This window comes from Cyanistes caeruleus, chromosome 2 (genome assembly GCF_971803275.1).
Source record: "Cyanistes caeruleus chromosome 2, bCyaCae1.hap1.1, whole genome shotgun sequence".
Classification (NCBI taxonomy): domain Eukaryota; kingdom Metazoa; phylum Chordata; class Aves; order Passeriformes; family Paridae; genus Cyanistes; species Cyanistes caeruleus.
Window position 1 is genome coordinate 36699610 of NC_141702.1, and position 25756 is coordinate 36725365.

The 25756-nt window shown below is 42.7% G+C and overlaps 1 protein-coding gene across 3 annotated transcripts in view; it reads right to left on the bottom strand.

Moving 5' to 3' along the window:
• Window positions 1-25756, bottom strand: part of BACH2 (BACH transcriptional regulator 2) — a 181739-nt gene that overhangs the window by 39428 nt on the left and 116555 nt on the right. For all 3 annotated transcript variants that reach the window (XM_086876545.1, XM_086876544.1, XM_086876543.1), the window contains exon 5: window positions 3354-3608. In XM_086876545.1, the coding sequence (XP_086732671.1) occupies window positions 3354-3596 (243 nt within the window). In that variant the 5' untranslated portion in view covers window positions 3597-3608. The remainder of the gene's footprint in view (window positions 1-3353; window positions 3609-25756) is intronic.

The window sequence follows — 25756 nt, forward strand, 5'->3', positions numbered from 1 at the left end:
ACAATGTCTCCCTACTGAAATGACTGGTGTATTGTAAAGACTGCTCTCGCCTGTAACTGGATATAAACAAGAAATAATGTGAAAAACATCTGTTCCCTGTTTAGCTAGACAACAGTTAACAATGTCTGGCTGCCATATTAACAAAATGACCCCAACATGCTATGAAGTAAAAAAAAAAAGTCTGCAGTTTAGACTTCAGAGGCAGATTTACTGCTTTGAATAATCAAAAATAAGTTCTTTTCTTTGATGTTAAGCTTCCTCACACCAACATAACATGAATGTAAAAGCTTTATATGTAAAGCTTTATCCAGCTCTGACATCAAACCTTTGAGAAATAATAGTAACAACAATGCCCTTTCTCCACAATGTACTTCAGCAGTTTTCAAACTATGTTCGAATTTAACATACAATGTTTGTGTGGTTGACTTAAAAATAGCTCTGTGAATTTATGTGCAATTGTCACCTTTGGAAAAGTTTTGAGCTTCTTTATAGAAGACTGTATTTAAAAATTATTTTCAGTATCTATTTTTCTATAATATTATATACCAAAATAAATTGTCTCTAAGCACAAAAAAAGTAGTTGCTCAGGATATTCACTTTCAACTTTAGTTTGAAATTTTTCCACTGGAGAAATAACCCCCTACATGACAGAGTAAGTCAGTTTTCACAGATACCTTAAGAAATAACTCACTGCTGCCAGAGCTCTGCAGACCACAGACTGAAAACAGTAGCCTTGGGAAGCGTCTTTAGCTAGTGAACCAAAGATGACCCTGCTAACTTCTTTAAATGCAATATAACCAAGATGGTGTTTCCTCTGCTTTATCAGCTTTTAAAACCCAGGTCTGTTTCAGTTCCTCTTGCAGGGAGCTCCGGCGCTGTTGGAAGCACTTCCCGTATCTCTGCACAGGCACCACCAAAGCGCCCAGTGCTGTCAAGCTGAGCAACGCCAGAAGCAGAGATGTGCATCTTAACCAAGGGCTAACTGAGAAATAGGGAGGTGCATCAGGCAGCTCTCCTTATCCAAGTGACTAGCTTTTGTGAGGAAACTATTTAGCTGAACACCTCACACGTAGCCATTCCAGTAAAGTAGCCACAGAGAAAACTAGGATTCAATGTGTTTAGCAGCAATGAATTTGCACATGGAAAATATCTGTACAAGTAAACATTGGTAACTGTTGTTATCTCTTTTAATAGGTCGAGAGAGTTCTTTTCCAGGATGAGAAAGTCAAAGCCCTGGTACTCTGCTACTAATAGAAGGACAAAGTTGCAAAGTAGCAGTGTTGGTGTTGGGTAAGGCATGACAATTTCAGAGTTCTTGGAAAAACCTTAAGAACTAGATTCACTACTTCTGCAACTCCATGAGCTTCACTGAAGCTGTAAAAGCAGCCAGTGTGTAACCCTGTCACAAAAATTTTTTGATCTTTCATTGAGATACATTCTAAAATGTAAAACTTCAAGACTTCAGTTATTCAAAGAGGATTCACTTAAATAGAAAGAATTTATGATTGAGCTGGAGGATTTTTTTTCTTAGACAGCATCTCATAAAAAAGCTCATAGAAAGACAAACCGTTATATTTTAAATCTTTAGTGTCATATTAACATAGGACCAGGTGACCAGGTGCAGACACATCATGACCCTTCCACTGGCCTGCACCTCAGCACCTCACTGCTGCTAGATTTAGAAATCGTCTTATTTCCAAACTACTTTTACTGAAAGCCAGTTGAAACCAATTAGTGCTTGAGCCAACAGTGTCTTTAAGCATTAAAGAGAAATTCCTCCTCGGCTGTTTCAGCTCCTCTGCCAAACTAGAGCTGCAGCACATCTCAGTTGTCACTCCAGCAGTATGAACCTGCCATGGTCCTTTCTTCTCCTTTTGGCCTGGCTCATTCTTCTGAACATCTCTGTCACTCTTCTACATGCTTATTTGAATTTCAATTGCTTTTCTTAACTGAATAGGACCTGAATTATACAGAGGTTTCACTAAGGCTAGGCAGAAGAGCACTGATAGTCTCCTGCCATTTCACACTTGTGCAACCTTGGACATGTTTTGTCACCTCTCTGCTCTTTCCCTTGTTTTGTGATGAGAAAGCCATGTGACACTGACTGAGACTTGATTCTTCCGCTGGAAATTATTAGTGGACACTGCAGAATCAAAATGTGCATCCTAGCGCGTCCTCTGCGATATCTCTAAACTCCTATGCAAAATGTCTGGGTTCAAGTGTCTTCGTGAGTAATATTTAGTGTCAGGACTCATGAAGTCACAGCCAGTGACCTACTTCTAATGCTCTCCAGCTTGTGCTGTGACAACATTACAACACTGCTGAAGTCCCTGGAGAAACTAAACCAGAGGGGGAAAAATATTGTGTGACACTTTGGGACCTGTCATCATTTAAAAACACACCAAGCCTCTTCAAGGGCACTAAGTAAATGATGGTGAAAAAAGCCTTCTGTATTCCAGAGTGCATTCCCCCTGAGCGACTTCTGTGCTGTGCCCTGGGTACATTGCCACCCTTCTCATGCCACCCTTCCCAGCCAGGGACACCGGTGATGGCAGCCCTGGCCATCAGGCACGCACCTCCCCTCTGTGGGCAGCAAATCCACCAGCACGCCCTACAGTAGCTGTGCTGTCACGGCTGTAAGGAAATTACAGTGGGGGTGGAAGCCAGCCAGTGAGATTCTGTGATAAAATAAAGTAAACTTTCCAGTGAGGTATGTGTTTTCTACATCCCTGGGCCTCATGCTGTGGGAACCACACTGCATGACAAAACCTGCACTTTTTGACAGACTCTGTTCATGGTTTCTCGGTGGAAAACACAGTTAGATCCCAAACTCTTTATGAGGGGAGCTGTGAGGAAGCCAGTCAGTGCAGGAGAGGGGAAAGAAGTGGAATAAAGATATGAGCTACCAGAGAGGGGTGGACAGCAATGAATCTCCCAACAACATGACAGCTCACATGATTTTTCAACAATAACCTGCCATGTACCTGTCACATCACTCCTTTCAAATTTCCTGTCTAGAAGAGCAGAGGAATATCAGGGTCCTAATACTGTCCTGAATGAGGCTGTGGTAATGAAATGTTTGGGTACAATTCCTTCAGCAGCAGTGACAAAGGCGAGCTGAAGCATCTTACAACTTTGCTTCCATCGTAAGGCTGGCATGGTGTGAATGTGTCCATCCTTCAATGATCTGAAACCCACCCAAACAGAAAAAGCACATCCTGAGCCATGCTGGGGCAGCCAATGACACCTGTGCCACCCTCCCTTTGGCCACCCCAGCAGACCACAGAGGTTTTCCTCAGCACGTGGGAGGAAGGAGCACATTGTTATGGTGGGGGCACGGTGACATACTGTACCTCCTCCGGCAGGCTGACCACCAGGTCATTTTCCGTCTGCCCAACCAAGGCCTGCAAGAAGTACTCGCTGCAGGCAGCCAGCACAGCCCGGTGGGCGCGGAACTCCTTCCCCTCCACGATCAGCGTCACGTCACAGAGAATGTCCTGCTTCCGCTGGTCATTTAAGCAGAGGAGAATATTGGTACAGTGCACCGTTGACTCATACACATACATGGGGGAGTCAGTCTTCTCATCCACAGACATGCCGTTCACACCCTGCAGGCACAAGGGAGAAGAAAGCACAAACAACGTGGTGAGGAGCAGCATGGTCCCTGGGTGAATGAGGACTGGTGAGATTCAGCCCGATATCCGGATACCTCAAGATCACAGCCAAGCAGCCCATTAATGCTTAAATCCAAGTTCCTAAGGAAAGATACCATGATTGATACTGGTTTGATGCCACTAGACTTCACCCTGTCATGCTTGGATTACCTACTTGCCCCACCAACTTCCCCCCTCAAAACCAAAATAGGGTTTAGACAGACTGCAAAGTGCTTTTCTTCAACCACCTACTATGCATCTCCAATTTCCAATTTAGTAATGGCAATAACATGGGTACATTGGAAATTTTAGATTTCAGAAAAAAAAAAAAAAAAGCTAGAGTGACTGTTGGGTTTTCTAATGGTGAAAAAAAGGGCTTTGGACTTGCTTCTGGTATTTTCAGATCAAAGGGAAAAACCCCTCAAACCCCTAAGTCTATTCTCCAGCAAACGGGCAAGCACTACATGCTGTCACACTGAGGACCTTGGCTCAAGTAAAAGGCAAGGTGGAAATGTACCTATCAAAGTCAGCCCACTAACTACAGCAATTTAATTTCTCAATCAGAATTTTAAGCCTTAAGAGGGAGAGAAAGGTATTTAGCAGCTCCAGAAGAAATCTGTTTTCATGTGTGGTTAAAGCAACATGCCTTCATTAGTGGCTTAATGACATTTATAGAAGAGTAAATCTTCCTGAAATCCAAACCCACAGACCCAAATAATCTTTCTGGGTACAAAAAAAATCCCTTGACCAGAATGGATGTTCATCCTGCCTGCAGGTCTCCTCCTTCTGACAGCAGAGCAGAGGTTGGAATTATGTCAGACACCCCTTACACAGCCATTCTGAGCCTATCTGAGTCAGGGAAATTCTCTGCTGATGTTATGCAGTTTCTGACACATGTAGGACTGGCAAAGCCTCTGAACATGGCCACTGGATTTGCAGTGGTGATGGTGGAGGGAAACAGTTCCCCCCAATACCTCACACTGCATGAACCCCCTTTGCCCTTGAACACATTGGAGTAATTAATTTACCCAAAACATTTTGCCCAGCATTAGACTGAGTCCTCTTTGCATTATTTTCCCATTTCAACTTCTTCAAGTAGGAAGGTGTAAAAGCCTGTGCTGTGACTGAACAGACTATGTATACCAAACCAAACCTGCTTGTTTTCAGACTTACATGGGGACAAGGATTATTTGTATGTGTTACTCTATCTGCTGTTGAAGGGAAAGTTGTGCAAACGCACAAACCTGCAGTATTTTTAAGGAATTATTTTTCCTTATCAAGAACAACTGCCTTCTGAGAGGTAAAATTCAGAGGTATCAAGGGTTAAGGGTAAGATGAGGATATTTTGGTACAGTACTGCTGCACTGTAAATATCTGACTACTGTATCAAGTAAAAGCAAAATTCCTCCTCTGCTACCTTTTAATGTGGATCATTACAGCATTCTCCTTTGCTAGTGCAATATACAGGCACTTCGCTAGACACGACTTCAAACTACTTCTCTTGCTGTGAGTTCAAACGAGCTTACCATTTTCCTATAGTGCCCTTTGAAAGACACTAATCATCTAGACAAGAATGGACTTAAGAGGACACACTTCTTACTTATATTGACTAAACTTCTCAATAGTAACTTCATCTTCCCACCTTTATTGTATTTCTAAGCCAGTGGCTATGATGACTCTGTACAAAATAGGTATTTTTGCCAACAGCACAAAAGTGTAATATTACTGGAAATCCTAATGGAGTGCTTACAGATTCTCTTTTACTGGTATATTCAATCTTTATGCTGACTCATGCTACACTTTTGAGCACTCAGCTGAAATGCTTATATGAACAGAGGAAAAACCACAACCAAGCAACACAAATTAGCCCTTCAACAACTTATCTAGAGAGAAGATACATAGCTGCTAATTGATCTGCATACAGGCAGGGGAGAGAGACACTTCGGGGGGTGAGTTATACCAGCTGGATTTCTTAACCAGAAGAAAAATAAAGAAATTCTCGGTATAAATTGAGACTAATGAGAAGAATTGACAGCAATCATGTTATTAGCACTCCACCAAGGTAAAAGAGAAAATGACATTAGCTCATCTCACAGGTTTCTGTATAACTAAACTCTGATGCTAATGATAGCACTATAATGATGTTCTAAGTGGTCACTCTTGCATGCTATGAAATGAAAGAGTTTACAAGAACAATCTAGTGGGAAAACCTGAGAGTTGCAAATGACAATGCAAAGGGGAAAGCAGTAAGCTTTTTTTCCCCTTTATTTTCCAGGCATGTCTTATGCCTGTAATATCTCAGATGACGAAAAAAAAGACAAGAAACCCGAAACCTGGCAGATAATGAACAGAACATCAATTATATTTTCAGTGCCTTAGAAAAAACCCACCAAACCCCGGCTAGCCCGAAATTGCAATCCTCTCTTACAGTAATAGTGCAATTTGTGTGAATCAAACCCTGAATTACTTGGTTACTAATTAGTAATTTCTCACTTTTTAACTACAGCTCTCATCAAGTGTTTTTTTTTTAAAAATTGCTGCATGTGCTGTGAAGTGCTGAAAATACCACAGTGTATTTCCCCGCTGGTGAGCAAGCCTGTCTTCTCTGCTAGGAAACCTGACTGGGATAGTCCTGAGGTGCTGGGGCTGTGAACTGCACCATCCTCTCCAGCGGATCCCTACCTGCGCTCCCGGGAAGGACCTCCACCCAGCCTACTGCTGTAGACTCCAGGGGCTTCCTGAAGGTGGATCCACGCCATTCGCCTTCCCACAGCCTCTGAGAATCCACGTGGATGCCCTGTCTGGCAGCTGCAATCTCAGCCTTCCACAGACTTCCCCCCGAGAGTGCCCCTGACCGCACTAGGAAGCACCCTGAGCCCTGCATTGCGCACAGGGAAACCGGGGCCGGGCTATGGCTCAGGACCACCTATTTATCAGCTTTTAATGTTTCAACACAAGTGATTTACAGTCTTTCCTTTTCCACGATCTGCCATCGACCACATGACCTCCAGACACGAGGTGTTTCCTCTCCAAGAGGGCTTTATCCTGCAGGAAAGGTGCAAGATGGTGAAACCCTTCACTGGGAAGTATACTGTTCATTTTCACAGGGAAAGGGTTTAGAGGGCAAAGCAAAAAGGTCACTGTAGGACTTTGGCATGTAGTAGCACGAAAATTAGCAGAATTCAACTCTTTTTTTTCCTCTCTCCTTGGAATAAAAAGACCCAGGGATCTGGTATTATCTCTGAACTCTGAGGCAAGCTGGGCTGCAAGCCGTTTACACAGTGCTAATTCAAACTGCATCATTTTTTGCTGAATTCAGTATTATGCTGAGTTTGCAGAACCTTATTCATGGAAATCATTGCTACACACTTGGTATTTCTTCAAACCAAAAAGGGAATGTCTCAGCAAGCCTTTCTCTGGCTCAAAAGAACATGCTGTGCATTTGTTTGCATATAGGTCACCATGCTGCCAGAAAAAGCCTCTATGAAACAAAAGTTTCCAGAAACTGGCACGGACTATTGTGGGCAAGGAAAGCACCATTGAAACCGAGCCAAAAAAGTCGCTGGTAAAGGCCAGCAACTGCAGTGAAGTGAACTGAAACATGTTCCTTCCATGGTGCTGGGTGGAAGATCCCACCAAACCCTTCTGCATGGGCAGCACGGAGGAAGCATACAAAACCTCGGAAGACCAAAAATGTTGCTCATGGAACATCCAAATCACTCTGGCTTGCAGCATGCTGTCTGTACTGGCTGGCGTTCATCCAAAACTCTCCAGGAACTCATAAACACGTTGACTGAGCTGCTACCAAAAATACATTACGTATCACAAAAACACAACTCCTGCCTCACAAGACTGGAGCACAGGCAACGTAGTGTCTGTTTTTAAAGGGAAACACGAGGGGAGAAAACAAATCTTATCAAGACACACCAGAAAGTCCTGCATCAGAACTGGGATAATTATGTGAAAAGGTAAATCTCTATCATGGCAGAGCTGCAGAGCACTTAACCAGGCAAATTATCATCGTGACATCGTGAAAGCAGCATGGCTTCTGCAGAGGGAAGTCATGTCTCTGATGGGCTCTTTCAGAATTCCTGAAGTGTGTCAAATTAGCAGTGAGGAACACCAGTACCTGTAATTAGTGTTGACTTTCAGAAATTCTTTGACAAAACCTTTAGAAATGGCTGTTAGAGAAACTCAATTGTCATAAGCTGAGAAGTTGCATCAGACTGGAAATCACTTAGGATAAACTGTATTCAACAGAGGAGGAATGCAGGGACAACTTTCAGCAGGTTAGTAGTGAAATTTCTCCAGAAACTGGCTTACACCTGGCTGTGGTCATGCTGTTCAACATGCCCCAGCTTCTCTGATCTCTGGAGCTACAGCAAGGTTGGGAACACTTAATTCTTGGATGGCACGCTGCCTGGATGTACATAGAGAATCCTCACAGCAGCCTGACACTCCTCCTGCAAGGTCAATGACACAGCCAGACACTGGGAACAATTTGAAAAAACAGATGTTTAGACAATATAAGGAAAATCTGAGTTACAGGTTGCCTGGAGAGGCTGTGATACCTGACCATTGAAATGAACCAAAACAGTACCACATCCTCATAGCAGGATGGTTGTTTATTTTTTCCTTGAGAAATTTCATTGCAATAAACCATATGTACAACTGACCATTGCTGCGTGTCACTGGGCAGAGAATTCACTGTATGTGTAAAAGGATTAGTTACTCTTAATAAAAATATCCAGAGCCACATTAGTGAGAGAGTAAGTTTACATGGGATGAATATTTACATGCTGCAGCATGTATATTCCAGAGACAATATTCCACAGTCCAACAACAAATGTGCTTATATTACTCATCCTTCCTGAGCTACTAACCACTGCAAAATAAAGAAACAAATTATTTGATGGATGTCAACATAGATGAAACCTCAAATCTACTGCTGAGGACCTCCTCACCCCCTGTGTCCCCAGCTGCAGGAGACAGCAATGGACATGCCGCTTGGTGCTCCCCTTTCTTGAACAGGAACTGAAGTTGTGCAGGACCAAGTTGTTGAAGGCAAGCAGCAGAAAACATTTGTCCAAAGATTACACCTGGTGGGTGCCACTAACACCAGGAAATCCCGCTCCCAATGGCTCCAGCAGAGCAGTCGGTTTAGGACATGAGAAGCCATACGATGCCAAATTCAACTCATAAAAGGTATCTAAACTGCGGCAGAAGCATCTTTGTAGTCTGTCCATGGCAAACCACCAGCAAGGATGGGGGAAAAGAGGGTCCTAAAGGCATCATCTCATCCTGCTCCATGTACCCTAGGCAATGTGAACAGGATATCACATCTACAACAGTGCGTGGAGGACTCCCAACAACTTCACTGCAAAGGCCTGAAAAGGTTTATCAGTATCTCCTCATTATGCCTGTAGTGCTACATTTTAATACAGAAGCCAACAGATAAGAGAGTGATTCCTCATTTAGGGATTGCAGTACTTGACTTGGTCTAAAATGAACCACAGGTTTTGCTTGGAAGCATCAGCTGGAGATGACATTTTATGTCCTGCTATGGAAGGTGACTCCTAAATTTCTCCTTATTGTGTTAAGAAGCGATCAATACTGAACTGGGAGTATTTTTAGTTCCAGTTCACATTCTCTCAATCAGCTGCATTAACAGCAGAAGAGAGAATCTTAGGAACAATTTGAAGTGGTCAGTTTGAACACATTGAAGACTCTTTGGCCAGCAGTAGCTGGAGTCTGCATTACAGATTTGCACATAAACATCTCACAGTATTTCTGTTCAATGAGATTCAAGCAGAGAATGTGAAAAAAATGCTCTTTTGTTCTGAGGTTTTCTGTTATTTTTTTCCCTCCTAACAATTTAGCAAAAGGTACTCAGAAAAAAAATGTGGAGAATGATGATAAAATAATGAAAAAAAGTTGAGAGCAACTTGTACTTCTGACAATTGGCAGCAGAAGCACATCAGACTTGACAGTTTTTAGAGATAAACATGCACTGTTTTTAAGTGGCAAGTGGGAGGAAAATAATTTTCCAGGCTTCCTTCCCCATCTCCTAATATTTTTTCTATGAAAAGACTAGTTTTGTGTAATCAACACTTTGTTTTTAAAGAAAGTTATCAATAACTGACACTTCAGAGCTCCTAAAATGACCATGCTTGTAATTGGTTATTGCGATCTCTCAATTATAGCTATAACAACAAAGGATATGATTATATTGTCACTGCTTTCCTTTAAAAAGAAACTATTGAAAGGCCTAATGATTAATTCACCATTTTTGAGAGCTCATTGTAATGACAGCAGACTATATACAAAGGTCTCTTCAGTGAGCCCATTATTCAATTAATAAATGCTGAATACTGAGCAGTCACAGTCACATGAAACTCGCAAGAATTGTGTGAATTTTTAACCAATTAATTATCAATTACAACATCATAAAACACCAGCACAAAAATAGAAACAACGAAATTTAATTATAGATTATTCTTCTTAGTTGCCGCAAATACTATACAAGACTGATTTTGATTAATAATTCATACAGCAATAAAGTATCAGGAAAGATAATTATACTGTGCCACAATTCTCACACTGATTTCTGTAATTACAGATTACAACAGTGTTAGCAATTTAAAAAGGTTAGGGAGCAGTAGTAATTTGCTATGTCATCCTCAGCAATATTAATGTCTTCTTCTCTGAGCACCCCAGATAATTGAAAATAGACTTGCAGGCCGCCAGGCTACATGGACTTTCCTCCTGCCAAACATAATGCGGGTGCCAGGGCCATTAGCAAGATTGTCTTAAGAAATGAACTTTTCACATTGATCAAGTAGCTTCTGCTGTAAAGCAGAAGGTACATGGACACCTGGAAAAGACACTGTAGAGCATTCCTGGCCAGCAGCTGCGGATGTGCCGCTCCCGAGAGTGATGGCTGGTGCTCCAGACCAGAGTGCCTTGAAGGACCTTCACTGGGCTCTGAGTGGGAAGTGGGACAGCTGAGGGAAACCCAGGGAGAATTTAACCATGGGCCTTCTAGACAGGCAGGTCTGGCTGGGCACACAGCAGGCCCTGCAGACATTTGCTAATGTCTCCTAAAGGCAAGAATTCCTGTCGCTGAGGAGGCCGCATGGCTCCAACACATGGAGCATCCACAGCCCAGGGAGCACCCTTGGAATTGCTGAACAGCTGTAGTGGTTCAAGGGTCACAAACTGGTCCCCCAAGAGTTACACCACAGGCAGTGAGCAGAAGCATCAGTGCCTGGGCCGGCTGCAGGACTGGGCCATGAGCCCCATTTCTGTATGGCAAGCTACACGTGGATTCCAAATGCAGATGAGAATACTGGAAATTCCTTCCTTAGCTAAATTGACAGGAACAGGGATATATCCTGCAGACTGTGGAATGGCTGTTTTTGAACAGATTATTTGTCATCACAGTGTAGAGGCTTTGATGTTGGAAGTAAGTCCCACTGCAAAGTCACTCACTGCTTTTCTTATACCGGTCCTAGACCCTACAGCACAACTGGATAGATACTGTGCAAAAAAAACCAAAACTAAGGACTCTGATCCTGCAGACCCTTAAACAGAATTGCTGTCATTAAATATGACTAATCTGTAGTGTTTTGGTTACTCATAATGGTTTTGCTATTGGCAGAATGCACACAATACAAGCAAAAATGTACTACAGCTTCATGTCTACACTGAATCTCTTTCTTTTCTTAAGTTCTGTCAGGACGCCTGTAGTCTCCGTGATGAATGTTTATTTAAACCCCAGGTGTCTACTCTAAAGAAATTGTGCTTCAGGTTGTTCAGAGATTGGTACCATAAGGAAGCAAGGATTCCCAGTGGAGGTTGCTTTGAAGAGGCCAAACAGATTTATGTTCCTTATCGAGATAAAACCTATTTCTTCACTTCAGAGGATTGTGTCATTATTGTTTCTCGAGAGAGTAACCCAGACAAACAAGGTAATGAGAGCTCACATTCTTTAAGGACTTTAGTTAACATGCAAATAATGTTTACACACAGTACATGCATTGACCTATACATTCTATACAGGCCTACTAGACAAAGTATACGCATGAATATTTTTATGACTCAGTAGAAATTATATAATTATGCTACTAATTTTCCTACACTGAGTGAGTCAGGCTTAGTTTAAAATGCATTTTCAATGTTCTGTAAATAAACTGATGATGCCCTCAGGAAAGAGGCATGGTAGATGTGTGGGGGAAGACAGATTCATAGAATGGTTTGTGTTGGAAGGGACCTTAAAAAACATCTAGTTCCAAACCCCTGCTGAGGGCAGGGACACCTTCCACATAGACCAGGTAGAAAAACAGGAGGAACAACACAAAAACTGTTCTCTATCCTTGTTCCTCAGAAGCTACTTAACTGACATATATGAACATGGAAAGCAAGAAGCACAGAACCCTTTCCTGATAAAATCTCCTCTCGCAGCTTTCACATTGCTCTTTACAGCAGTTGGCTACGGTGAAGGGGACTGGAACTAAGTCTGCTACTCAAAATAGCTTATTCAAAGCAGAATGGGGAATGCCCAACACTGAAACACTGCCAGGAAACCACCAAGCACAACAAACAACATACTATGTTCTTCTGAAGTAGTTGATGGTTTCAGGTCCTTGGGTAAAAGACAAAACCTTTTGGACTGTTCTTGGGCAAGCTGGATTGCCAGATTAAAGAATCTGAGAGGGAAAAATGAAATTATGATTGTTTTTTTATTTTGCCTTCCAGCTTGGTAAGCTCTCTGAAAAAGTTTAAGTTCTCCACACAAACAGGGGCTGGAAATTCTGGCAAAGGCCCATTGTTTTAAATGAGTATTTGGGGGTTTTGCCTGAGGAGTGATACAGTGTTATGGCTTCCCCCTTTTTCCTAAACCTTTAAATTATTTATGTGTACCTGTGTGGGCATATGTGCACATATAACTTGCACTGCAGAAATGCCATCTGAAATTATGGAATTGCTGAAGTACAAATGGTTTGTCAAGTGTTCAGGTCATCTGCCAGGATGACAATACCTCAGGACAGTAAAGAAGGTGACTGTATTTGACATCTCTTTTGTTAATATGACCATGAGAACAAAGGCCCACCTGATATTACCCTATTGCCACCAAAGTTTGGAAGCTACAAATTATGAATAACAGCACTGTGCAGCTCCTTTTAGCAGCCTTTGAATGTCAAAGAATTATGCTAGCAAGTTATTTGAATAAAAGTTATTAATTTCCTTTATGTTCTATTCTCAAGTTTAAAGCTCTAGTGGAATTCAGTGCTGAAGCTCTGTACTTGAAATTTTAGTTGCTATAAATGAGCAGTTTAAGTTTTCACTTAAAAAAAAAAGAAAAAAGAAACAAAGAAAAAAACAACCACAAAAAAAATACCAAAAAAGCAAATGGAAAGTTCTCTCAAAATTGTTTTTTTCTTTACTAAGCCGTATTAATTACTGCTTTTCCAGCCTATCTGCAGAACTGGTAGAAGCAGTTCTATCTGCTTGAGAGGCTATGGCCAAAACCACTGTGAACATCTTTGACTATGCAAATTGCAGAAGCTGTGAAAGCAACCCAATCCCATTTTCTCTTGTCATACTGCATAGCTGTTATGGGAAAAATCTGCTCTCTTTGTTTTACCGCCTAAAATGCAAGCTTTTAATCTTTGCTGCAAGTTAGCAGGTAGTCAAAACATCCTTTATCCTTTCCTGGGACACAAACTGGAATGTCCTTTGGAGCGCGTCTGTTGTGATTAATGTGTGAAGAGCAGGGACGCATGCAGTAGGTCACTGGGTTAAATTTGGGACAGACTTGTGCAGGGTGTGACTTTGCACCTTCTGCTCTTGGGAAAGAATACAGGTGCTCCCTTCTCCTTGAAGAGCGGGCCACTGCCTGCCTGTGCAGTGTTTTCCACAACCAAAGGGATACCAACTATAATGTTCTCCCTTGAAAACTGAAGGAAAAAAAAAAAATGTTTCTTTACAGCTAGATTGAAGATTTTTGACTAATCTAAAACTAAGTAACTAAACAAATAAATAAATATTTTCCAGTGACTACTGCATTAGGATCCACAGATTTACACGTATGAATCTTGGAAATACTATCAATACATGCAAAAAAAACCAGTTTTCACACGTTTTTATAATGATCAAATGATCAGAAGATGACTGAAATGACTATTTAGAAACTCAGAGCAAGTGCCAAGGGGATACCTGGATTACACCAAAGGGTTCTGACTGTGGTTTTGATCTTGCAAAGACCCGAGGATTGTCTTTTTGTTATCAGAAGGTTTAAGCAGGAGTTGCAAGCCTTCCCATTATTCTCAGAGTCTGACATACCTAGATGCCTATTTAAAGTCCCTTTATCCATGGACTGGCTCTAATTCTAATTCTGGAACTTGACTGCCTTTCCTGTTGCAGACAATAAATCATCCCACGGAGAAAGGTGCATGGAAAGCAATCAGTTCTAGTGCCAATACCTACCAGACCACAACCAAGGTAAGGAGAGGATGTGAGACAAAAATGGACACTTGGACCCAGTGCAATTGCAGTCTGAAGGAGCCCAGAGAAAAAGAAAAGATTTGATGTATTTGGGTACTCGTTATGAGGGTACGTAAAGCCAACATAGCATCTGCAGCTGTAGTTTCTTACAGGACTGCAAAGCCAGAAGGCAAACACAAGCTTTCCTCCCCCTGTAAGATCCAGAGTAGCTTATGAAATCTTCTTTGCCATTGGTAAAGAACGAGGGATTAAAGCTACAAAGACTGCTATAAGAAGAACTTGGATTTTATCTTTGTTTGAGAATACTTGCATTATTTGCTGAGCTTTTTATGAAGCTTTTTGAAGCTTGTTTTTTTTCTTTACCCCCACAGAACTACAATGTACTCAAACACACTTAAAGCTACAAAAGCCATCAAATCAAATCAAATAGGAGATTAACACCCCAAACCCAAAACTAAGCCACGCTTTATCCCAGGGAAACAGAGTGGCTTGATTATTTCTGTTTGAAACTCTGTCATGGGAGTTTTAATCTCTGGGCATTCCTCATATGGTTCAGAAACCTGAAAGGCAGAAAGGACCCCATACTCTGGCCTCTTAAAGGCAAATCAACTGCTGCCTTTATCACACAGACTTGCAATCCTGACAGAGCAAAGAAATCCATCGAGTGTTTTTTTGACAGGCTCTCTCTTCAACTGTTACTGGAATTATACCTTTAGCCTCCAAGTTCTCCCTTGACAGACTCCGAAATAGCTGTTCCACTAGTTTGCCCTGGACTGACGTCAAGCTAAACCAGCCATCAGCTCCCTGGGACATCCCTTTTATCTTTTTGAAATATCGGAAATACAGTTGGCAGCCCTCCAATTTTCTGGAATTTCCCATTTCCCAAGATTTATTATAAATTACCAGCCACTTAACAGAGTTTTTCAGCTATTTCCTTTAAAATTCCTGGATGTAATAGTTAGTAGGATATGAGAATGTTTAATTTCAACCACTCTTGCCTCCCAGATCCTCCTCTGTTATAAGCAGCAAACTTTCTCTTCTTTCCATATTACTGTACAGGATGGACACATCCTCTTCCACTGTTTCAAATACAAAATACACGTGGGGAACACTTCTGCCTTTTCTATTTCCCCTTTTTGGATATTAAACTAATAAGTGTTTTATCACGACTTGTATTTCTTCATTTAACCAGAATGGCTTCTCATTAGAGTAACTTTTTTGTTATTGATGGCAGTGTAAAATCCTAATTTTGAGAGCTGGCAGAATATTCTTCAACAATTCCCAGTGCGTTCAACGCTTTTTACTTTAAATGCAATGTTATGCCAACACAACAGATTCTAACTTTGGAAAACATCTTTTCCAATTCTGAGTACAGCGCATGCATAAATTCATAATCTCCTAGTAGATGATGTACTCTGATTGCACAAGGTCACTGTACGGGATTTGAGACCCCGTGATTCATGTTATTTAAGACTGTCCACAAATAGTACTGTTTGAAAAATTGCTTCCTTTCTTGCTTCATGTTCTCAGGCAACAAGTCACCAACACGTATTTTCCAGTCCATTTTCAACAGAACCACTCCAACTGACAATCTTTTGGATTCCTGCTTATGTACCACTCTCTCCAATGCTTCTCCCATAATGCGAGAAACCTGGCTAATAAAATGTCAAACAATGTGATTCTTGTGCAATCCTAATGGTTGAGACTTACATATACTGGTTTAGAGTTACACCAGACTTACGTAAGGCTGGTTTGTGCGGTTGGGTATCCACTGATGTCACTCTCTCCCCCTATGGTTATTTACAGCCCCTGTCTGCTCATCTGTCTTCAAGGGGAATGTACTGTTGGTAGAGAAAGAGGCCACCAAAACCAGACACTCCCCACAGTCTCTGCAGACCTTAGTTTGGAGACACATAGAATCCCAAGCCTTGTCCACCCTCAGCAGCATGATGAGTGCCACCTGCTGCTACTTCCTCTCTTTCCATTCACGAGGGGACAGACACTGTAGGACACCTTGGCTGTACCATACCTGAGCACAACACACAGGGAATTAGTGAGGTCCCTGTCTGCACAGTGGCAATCACCACTGCCACACTACCTTCAGGACCGTGCCAGCTCTGCCCAGGGCTGTGTTTTGGGCAGCTGTGACCTACAGAAGCTTTGCCTGGTTGATGGAATGTACACCCATACCTACAGTCTGGACAATCTTTAAAAGAGAATGCTTTTTTTTTTTTCCTGAGAAGAAAAAAGTCTGTATGATTTTTCTGATGTGAACTGAGAAGCTATATTCTCCACAGATTCTGGAGACATGCAATTAAAGACTGTCAAATTTGCATGCACGCAGGATTCAATTGAAGGCTGAGCAGGCGATGTTATAACATTTCTCACTTGACTTGACAACCTCATATTCTTTTAACAGCTTTTGTGCATAATTTCCTTGCTTTAAACAAACTGAAGGTGCCATTGTGTAACCTGACCCCTGAGCTCAGGAGGGTGAGGATGAGGGTAGGAGCCAGGAGATTCCTGCTTCCCAAGGAGAACCAGCTGACCATCAGTGGCCTGCAAAATCCCACCTGAGCAGTCTGCAACACCACACCAAACACAGATGGAGCGAGCAGAACACGGGTCTCCCTGTTTTGTCAGAAACCTGACTTTTGAAGAAGAATTGAGCAGAAGCCACTAGCTGCCCTGGGTTTTCCCTAGTAAACTTTCTGGTTGGCCAGACAGATTTCCAGCAATGGCTGCAGTGTGTCCCCAGCCCACTCTCCAGCTGAGATCTCATGTTTTTGCTTCACAGCATGAGGGCACCAGAGCTTTAGAAGAGCTCAAAAAAATAAAGCTGAATGTTGGAAAATCAACACATAATTTCAAGCTTTATTTTCCTTTTTCTTTCCCCCTCAAGCTGTGGTGGTTTCCCACCTCATCATGTGGTGGTTTTCCAATGACAGTCTGAGAGAACATCACAGCAAGAAAACTCTGACTCTGTGCACCTGGAGTCTGGAAAACCTATTGTGGTTCAAAATAAGGCTTCATAGAGTGAAATTTCATGGAGTGAAATTATAAGACACAAGACAGCCTGCCCTGTTTCTGCTGCACACGTAGAATAAGAGGCATCAGAAAGTCTTCATGCAACAGGATGTAGCTGGCACATTCCAGCACTTACTTGTGAAGGTGCTGAGTGCCATTAATCCATGCCCTTTAATTAGATTTGAGATCCCTTGCAAAAAGCGGGATCAAACCATAAAAGCACGAGGACAAGGGGATTAAACTACAGATTAATAATTATATAGTATAAACAATCTGGGATAAAAGAAAACTCTTATGCTCCACTGGAGATTGGCATGTTTATGTATAAAGCAGGAGATCTATAAATCTCATTGATTAGTACTTCAAACGAAACTAATCTAAAAGCATTACAAATTATTAACTGAAATATATAATACAAACAGCGTGCTAGGAAACAATCAATAGTTCTCTGTGCTTGCAAACCCCTACAGCAATTTCTGTGCTAAAAAGGGGACCAGCCTAGATGGCAAACTCTAGTGCTTGCCAGGGAGTTTGTCTCATGTAAAAGAGAACAGTCCTCAATGTAAAAACAAGCATGCTTTTTTCTTACTTCTTCCCCCTCAACTTCTGCCTATCCTAAATGTACCTAACCTATATTGCAGACTGCAACAAAAAAAAAAAAAAAAAGAGAAAAATGAAAAAAACACTCCACAAGTCTGTCTAACTAAATCAATGAACTTTGTTTCATGTCATAAGAATGCAAACATTGTTATACAGGACCAAATACACTCTTTTTAGACAAACTTGACCACATAGAGACATAGCTTCAAGAAAGGAAGAGACAATTTTGAGCTATCAGGCTGAATGAAGATTTTGCCATTAGGACAATTTGAGTCCTGTAGAGAAAGGCTCAGTTAATTTATGTTTATCAGAGGTCAAGATCAGGTAAGCCTATTCACAGATTCATGCCATTACCTCAAGAATTTAAAGTGCGAATAAGGCACAGTTTGGTTATATGCCCAAGGGAATGTTAAAATGCTTTAAATAAATACCTGCTGCTTGATGAAATACAGGACAGCCACCACTGGATTATGAATGGCATGATGCTATTCCATCACAGCACACTCTTCTCACATATAGTGTCCTAAAACCAGACACATATGTGCATGTGCCCTCAGTTATACATGTGTGTCTATACATATATAACCACACATATACATGTACATATATATGCACACATAAATACACCTGTATCTATATACATGTGCACACATATGCACAGTGTTTAATCACTATCTCTTAAAAATATATGTGTTATCACTGACGTGTGTTTCATGTCACCTGGCACAGGGTTTTCAAACATTTAAAAATGACGTCTCTTAATTAAGAGTCCTATCAGCAGAGCAACCCATCCTTAGACGAAGGAAGAAATGCTCCTTTTACTCTACAAATTAGGTGTCTCAATATCACTTGTAGCCATTATTCCACATATTTCTCACCTGAAGTACGTATGCTCACAAGCATTCTTCTGGGCTACATGTGGCAAGAATTTTTCCAGAAGCAGCACAAGAAAGAGGTGAAATTAAAATCCTGAAAAGATGTTTCTGCAAATGCTTTTAGTAATAATAAAGGAGAAGAGAGATGTGAAAAAAAAACCTCTCAAATGGGAAAATCCAGAGGCAATGGTGAAAAGCTGAAAGGATGGGGAAGAGCCTGGAGCAACATCCACAAGGACACTAAGAATTGTGTTATTATGGATGTGTGGAAGGGTTCAAGAAAAAAGAAGGGAAAGGACCAGGGTTACCTTGGAGAAAGAGACTGCTGAAGAGGCATGGGGCTCATGGATCAAGAGCTGCTCAGAAGGAAAGGCAGCGAAAGGGCGGCTGGAGGGTTTCCAGGGAGAGAGGTCTGTAGTAAGGGGGCAGGAGCCCAATGCTGGTTCCATTGCTTCCAGGGAGGCAGAGGGCCTGGAGTGAGAACAGGGAAATGAACTGTGAGAAAGAGTGGCTATTGTCCAGTGTTTTCAGTGAGCAAAAAATAAATTGAAGAAGCTGAAGATAAAGCATCGCATACTACAACGAGTATGTAAGGCTGTTGGGAGGGAGCAGAAAAGAGGGCGCAGGCGGCAGAGAGAGATGTTTCGCTGCCCAGAACAGAGAGGGGAACGGCTGCCAAAGAGCTTGAAAGAGCAGTGGGAATGAAGGCAACGCCGAGAAAGAAGATTTGCGGAAATTGTCTGTTCTCCCTCTGGGAGGTGGGATGATGCTGGGAGGTGAGGAGAGAGAAAAGTCACAGGCACTCAGAGAAGCAAACAGGGAGAAGTGTCAGAGTGGAGAAGAGATGAGAGGGGAGAGGTAATCACTGGTGAGAGGCTAGAGAGTGGGTGAGGACATGGTGCCAAGAGATGATAATCCAGATGATTAGAGAATTAGGCACAAGAGATGTCAAGCAAAAGGCAGAGAACAGAAGAGGCTACGGATGTGGCAAGAAGACCTTGAGCTTAAAATAAAACTGTCAAGCAGTCCAAATACACCAGCCATTCACTTCCCCTCTGCCTGCCCCCTCTCTCCATTGCACCATCAGGGATCAACTACCTTATTACTGAAGGGAACAAACAAAAATCCAGCTGCCCTCAGGCTGATCCTGAAGGAACAACAGAATAGGAATGAGGAGAAATAAAAGCAGGCTGACAGTAGCTGCCCATGGATAAAAAGGAGACCTTTAACACAGCTGTGTCTGTATTTGATTTACGACGGCTTCTTCATGCAAAATGAGGCGCAGCAGTGTAAATGGCTTTCTAAAGAAAGCCTCATGGACAGCAATTCCCACAGGTTGGAAGGAAAGGAAATGAGGATGTCCTGGGCTAGACCAGGATGGCTTGGGAACTGGGGCTCCTGGCTCAGGCACTCAGCACAAAGGTACTGGCACCGCGTGGTGCCTGGGCAGGAACATCTATGCTCCATGGCACCAGGACCCATCTGCTGAGCCCCCAGCACTCTCTTAGGTGGCTCTACCTATTCTGATTTTGAGTGTGACATCCCCTTGTAACGAAAAGGCTGGGCTCCTCAGGAAAAGGACTACCAAGCACTGTAAAAATCCCACTCTTTCTGACAAAAATGCCCTCTTCCAATTTAAAGAACAAAATGGAGTAGTCTGGATTGCACACTACACATTTTTGTAAATATTCTTTTGTAGTAGTAAGTAATTAATCTTGTTGTGTTAGAGCCCAAAAAGTGCCTACGAGTTTTTGAACTTGCAAACAGCTGGAAAATGCCTACTTAGGCTAGTGTGCACATCTTTGAGCAATTCCTATTTGCTAATTACTCTTCCAGAAGCTGCCAACAGCTATTCTAACATTTTGCTAACCAGGGAGGGATATCACATCACATAATTGTGTGAATTAACAACAGGATGGTGGTGAAGAAATGGGATAAAAATCAGGTAGTTGAGCAAGAAATTAAAGCTAATTGTTTTGCACCAAAAAAACCTGCACCAGTATGTAAACACCATTTCAGAAACAAAGGACATGGCTGGGGAACAAATAAACAAAAGTGAAAGCAGCATTTGCAGAAGTTGTCAGAGTAGATTCCTTCTCTTGGTGACAGATGAGATGAGACTTAAGCCCAGGACCCCTTACAAATGAGAATTGCTAGTACTCCAGTAACCCACTGCAAACAAAGCAATATTCCCCTCTGCAACACAACAGATGTGATTCAAACTGGCAAGCCATGGCACATAAAAGCACGATGCCCTCCCCAGCTCAGCACAGTTTTTTGCAATATTCATTGCAGTGGCCCAGAGGGAATTCCAGCCCACGGTGTGCGGAAAGCTCCCCGATGCTCCTGCACAGCCGAGCAGACCCCCACCATGGCTGAAGGGGCACCAAAGGGCAACAAGCAGTGCTGTTGGAGGAACCACCTCGAGATGGAGCTGCCGATGAGCCGATGGGGCTCCCTTGGGCCTGTGTGGGAGGTGGGGGAGGCAGAGGAGGAAAATCAAAGAGGTACCTTTAGATATATGTGCGCGCATTTAACTGCAGCAAGCTAATGCAGGATTTGCAATAGGAACGCCTGCTCTGAAAATGGCAAAGGCAAGTTATTACCAGGATGAACATCCTTATTCAGCATCTCAGGGGAAGCTCTGGCCACTTACAATCAAATGTCTTTTTCTTGGAATGCTGTTAAGCTGTGGTCATCAATTCTATTTAAGGAACGGGAGGAATGGCTTCATATCACCACTTTCCCTCCTCACTTGATGTGACATAAAATACCAGCACATTAGCACAGGCGAAAGAAACAGAGCTTGGCTGATAATGGCTGCACTCATGTATTTATTAAGCAGCCCAGGGAAAGAGGCACCAGGCGCAGAAGGCGCAGCTCCTTCATCGAAAGAGCTGCCTAGAGCAGCAGCTTCCTGCTACAAAGAGGTTTCCTTGAAATCCCTCCAGAATCACTCTGTAACCAAAGTGTAAAAGCAGCCACTTGCTGTGCTCTGATTGCCCACTTGAGTTTCTCGAGAAGGTTGTGTGTATTTACTGTCGATCTTCAGCACTGTGTTGCCACCTGACTTTCGGTGGAAAGACCACAAAACCTGATGGTGGCACTTACATGACCCACACACTGCTCTGCCCCTACGCCTCAGAAGGGCATGAAGAGACATGCAGCAACACCCTCATGTGCTGGTGGGCCACAGGCAAACCTCCTGATTTAGGAGCTTGTGCTCTTCACTGCCAGAGCAGCAAGAAGAAATGATTCCACTGACTTGGCTGCTCAACCAGATTGGTAAAATCTGTTAAAGGACAAGGTGATTTTCCTGATCATTACAGCCTAGACGGGAGCTGGAATTTGGCTCACATTGGCTGTTCAACTGCTTCACTACTGGGCACTGCTAGTGGATTTAGCATCACTGTCTTCATTATCTCTCCCTGACTTCATCTTGTCTGTGCTGTGTATACATAAGGCCACATGGACCATGGGACTCCCAATAAACTCTTGTAATACCAGCTGTCAGCAGCCGCCTCTTGAGTCAAGAAGATCATGTCTATAAACATAGCAAAACTATGTTTTGAGGAAGGTTCCACTTCCTCTTAAAATTAGCAGTGTATACAGTCAGATAGCTCAATGTAAACACATCACTCTGAATTTCACCAGCTTCACTATCAACCAAGGAAAAGTATGAATACTGTAGGAAGTCTTTGCTATAACAGATACTAAATCTGACATACGAAGAGTTTTATTGTAGTGTTTCTACAAGAGTGAAAATGGAGAGAAAACACATGAACCAGCAACACACCAAAGATTACAAGGGGACTGTTAAATGAGTGCCCCTGTGAGAAATGGAGACGATAGCTGAAGCCTCTCCTGTGACTAAAGCAGTGGACAAACTCAAATTAAGAGTCCAGGAGAGAAAAGAGGGAGGTAGTCATTAGATAGGACATCCTGAGTTTGAGAATAGGAAGGTTTTCCAGAGAAACTGCTCTAGATGGTTTAAGCAATCATTTGTAAAATACAGGACAAGGAAGAGCTCTCGGGACCAGCCATGATCTGAGGACTATGTAAGCCATATCTCTCAAGCCAAAAGAGCTCAGATGGTTTGAAGTAAGTAGTTCAATTCTTACGGATATTCTTAAATCTCATCTAGTTGTCCCTTTTTCCAGAGACAAAAGAAAAGTACCACATCCAGTTAAGTATGGCTGTTCCTCAGGCCAGTGAACAGGACATCTCCTGCAGTGCCCAGTGGTGCTGCACAGCTCAGCAGCAGCACCGGGATAACGGGATGCATGCGCCCTTGTATTTAATGAAGGAGCCTGTACAAAAGAGATGTCTTCCAGTGACCGCTGCACGACTGGAGATCCCTCCAGCATGAAACAGGAGGGTGGAACGAAGGGCTGAATGAATCACAAGCAAGGAAAAAGGGGTTGTGGCACACCTCCACGCATTCCCATTTCAGGTCTGAAAAATTCGGCTCTGTCGAGGTGATGCTACTGGCACTGCTACTCAGAGAGACAGAAGCAAGCAAGCCTGAATCAATCAGAATCCATCTAAGAACTGAGCAAAATCCAGCAGCACAACAAAGGATGGAGAAGTGTAATCATTTACACAGGAATAACAAAGAAAGCCAAGCCCAGCAACCTTACCCTGAGCAAAGGAATCATCAGGAAAGCCTCACCCAGTGCAGCTCCTGGGAGAAAAAGTCAGGAGAAACACAGCCAGATTTCCAAGCAGAAAATCCACTCCTCTTGCAAACCCTTTCCACGTCCTTGGGTGCAAAGGCACTGCAAGCTTCTGCAGAGGCAGCCTGCCCTGGAGCCCCACTGGAGCAGAGTGGGGGACATGACAAGTGCCACAGGCCAGTCTTTCAAGCAAAGGAGCAACAACCACTTAACCAATGCAAAGCGACAGCCTCAAATGCTCGTGCAACAACGAAGCATCAGCAAAAGCCAAATGGAGATGAACAGAAACATGCTCTCGTAGCCACAGCCATCTGTCCCTCTTCGCTCGTTGTTTTACAAATTGACCTACTGTTCCAAATCCCAGATTTTCAGAAATAGCTCTGGCTGAAGGTATTACCAAGAAAAATGATCAGCGTCAGCTAACCAGTGTAACTGAGGAATTCTTTCCAGGAAGCTGAGGCAGTGATGAGAGAAGCTGGAAAACCAAAATCCCAGAGAGGGGGAAGCACTGGCCACTCAGATACATAGGCAAGGAGCAGCAGGAGCAACGTTTAACAGTTCAAGTCATGTTCTCTTCTGCCAAAAGCAGGTGAGAAGTTTAATAAAGACCTGGTGCAAATGATGCATTTCAGAGAACAACCAACCACACTGGCCTTGCAGTAAAGGAGACCAGAAAACCAAGGAGATTCCTAACATCTATTACTGTACCAAATAAACAGCTAGTATTCTCCCATGAACTGAAAATCCCTTCAACTATTCCCAAACAATTACTGCCTCCCTACTCTAACAAAGATAAATTTATTCTCCAATATAATTTTCAATATCCTAACTAGGCTTGGTAATAACAACCCTGTTAATTTAATATCTTCAGAGATCTTTACCATCTCTCTCTGTTAGGGTTTTCTGAAAGCACCTACCCTCATAATTTTTCATCCTATTAACTTGGCATGTCTGTACTGGCCTGACCAGTTTGATTATGAACTTTCACCAGCGGCAAGTGAATGACCTCCTCACATGGCTTTTGGGGGGGATTTATCCCCAGCACTGCCAGAGGAGCCACGACTTGCCACGTGTCCTCCCCCACCTCAGCGCTCCCTCTCCCTTTGAAATGGGGAAAGATGAAAACTAGAAAACGCAACAGATGGTCTGAAATCCTCTTCCTGCGAAACCCATCACTACGGCAGCAAGCTTAGGCAATATTTCAAATATTTCCGCATGTGCCAACAGCGGTATCCATGACTAGGAATGATGAGGAGACTGCTTGTGAAACTCCCCCATAGACACTGTTTGCAACAGCCTAGTCCTCTTGTTGAAGGCTCTCTTCCCTACTCTAAACCCAATGAGAAAACTAATCTTCTCCAGATTTAAAGCTGACAGGTGGTACATGCATAATTAAAGATGACCTAACAGAGAATGCTCTCATTTCTGGCATATTATCAGACACTTAAGCAAAGCAATTATCAGTAGGCAATCTTTTCTGTCAACAGAGATTGGATGAAACATTTTGCCAGTCAGGAAGATACTGTTACGATGATACATATGTATTTGCAGATACTCCAACAATATAATATAGACTCAAATCTTTCCAGTCTCAGACAAATGTCTTCATCACCTATGGAGGACCACAGTAACATCTCACATTTGCATGTTCCGCTGCGCCATTTCCACAGACTCACCAGACAAAATACATAGACTCCACCTTGCTCCTACTCATGTCAACCTTTTCCTTCAATCCATCTGCACTGCAAGTCCTGCCATTCCTCTCCACCAAGGGAAGGACAATCTTACTGTCCTCTCGAGCTCCTGCACTTTTTCCACCTGCACTACCTGGTAGATGGCTGATCTGTGGGCTAGGAAACCTTGTCCTTCTGCCTTTTTTTACCCCAAAAAGTAAGCAAAACCCCAGAAAATGTGTCCTCCCCCTTTCTTATTCAAACACAAACAAAAAAAAAATCAGATCCCCCAACAGAAGCCAACCAAGCCTCCCCCAAACATCATCTTCTTCATCCACAGATAGCAGTCACCTGTGGAACATCAGGGGCTAGACACTATATTGCTCTTTTACTCCTTGTCATAGCTTTTGTGACACAAAGAATTAGGGACCTCACACATCTCGATGGACTGTGCCTCTTGTGAACAACCCTATCTTACTCAGGACCACAAGCTGAGCATCTTTACCTTGGGAGCTGTGACAGAAGAGATGAGTGGCCTTGTTCTCCTCAGCTTATAGAGGGGGCAAACACAAGTGGAGATGTGGAGATCAGTTGGGAATTTTATGTGGAATCGACCCAAAAATCTATACTAGAACTAGGAATATCTTCCCTGCTTTTTGGTTAACAAGCAGATGGTATGGTCTCCCAAAATAGCAGTGTCACCCATGTAGTTTAAAAGAAGCAGAAACTTTTTAACCTAAACTCTT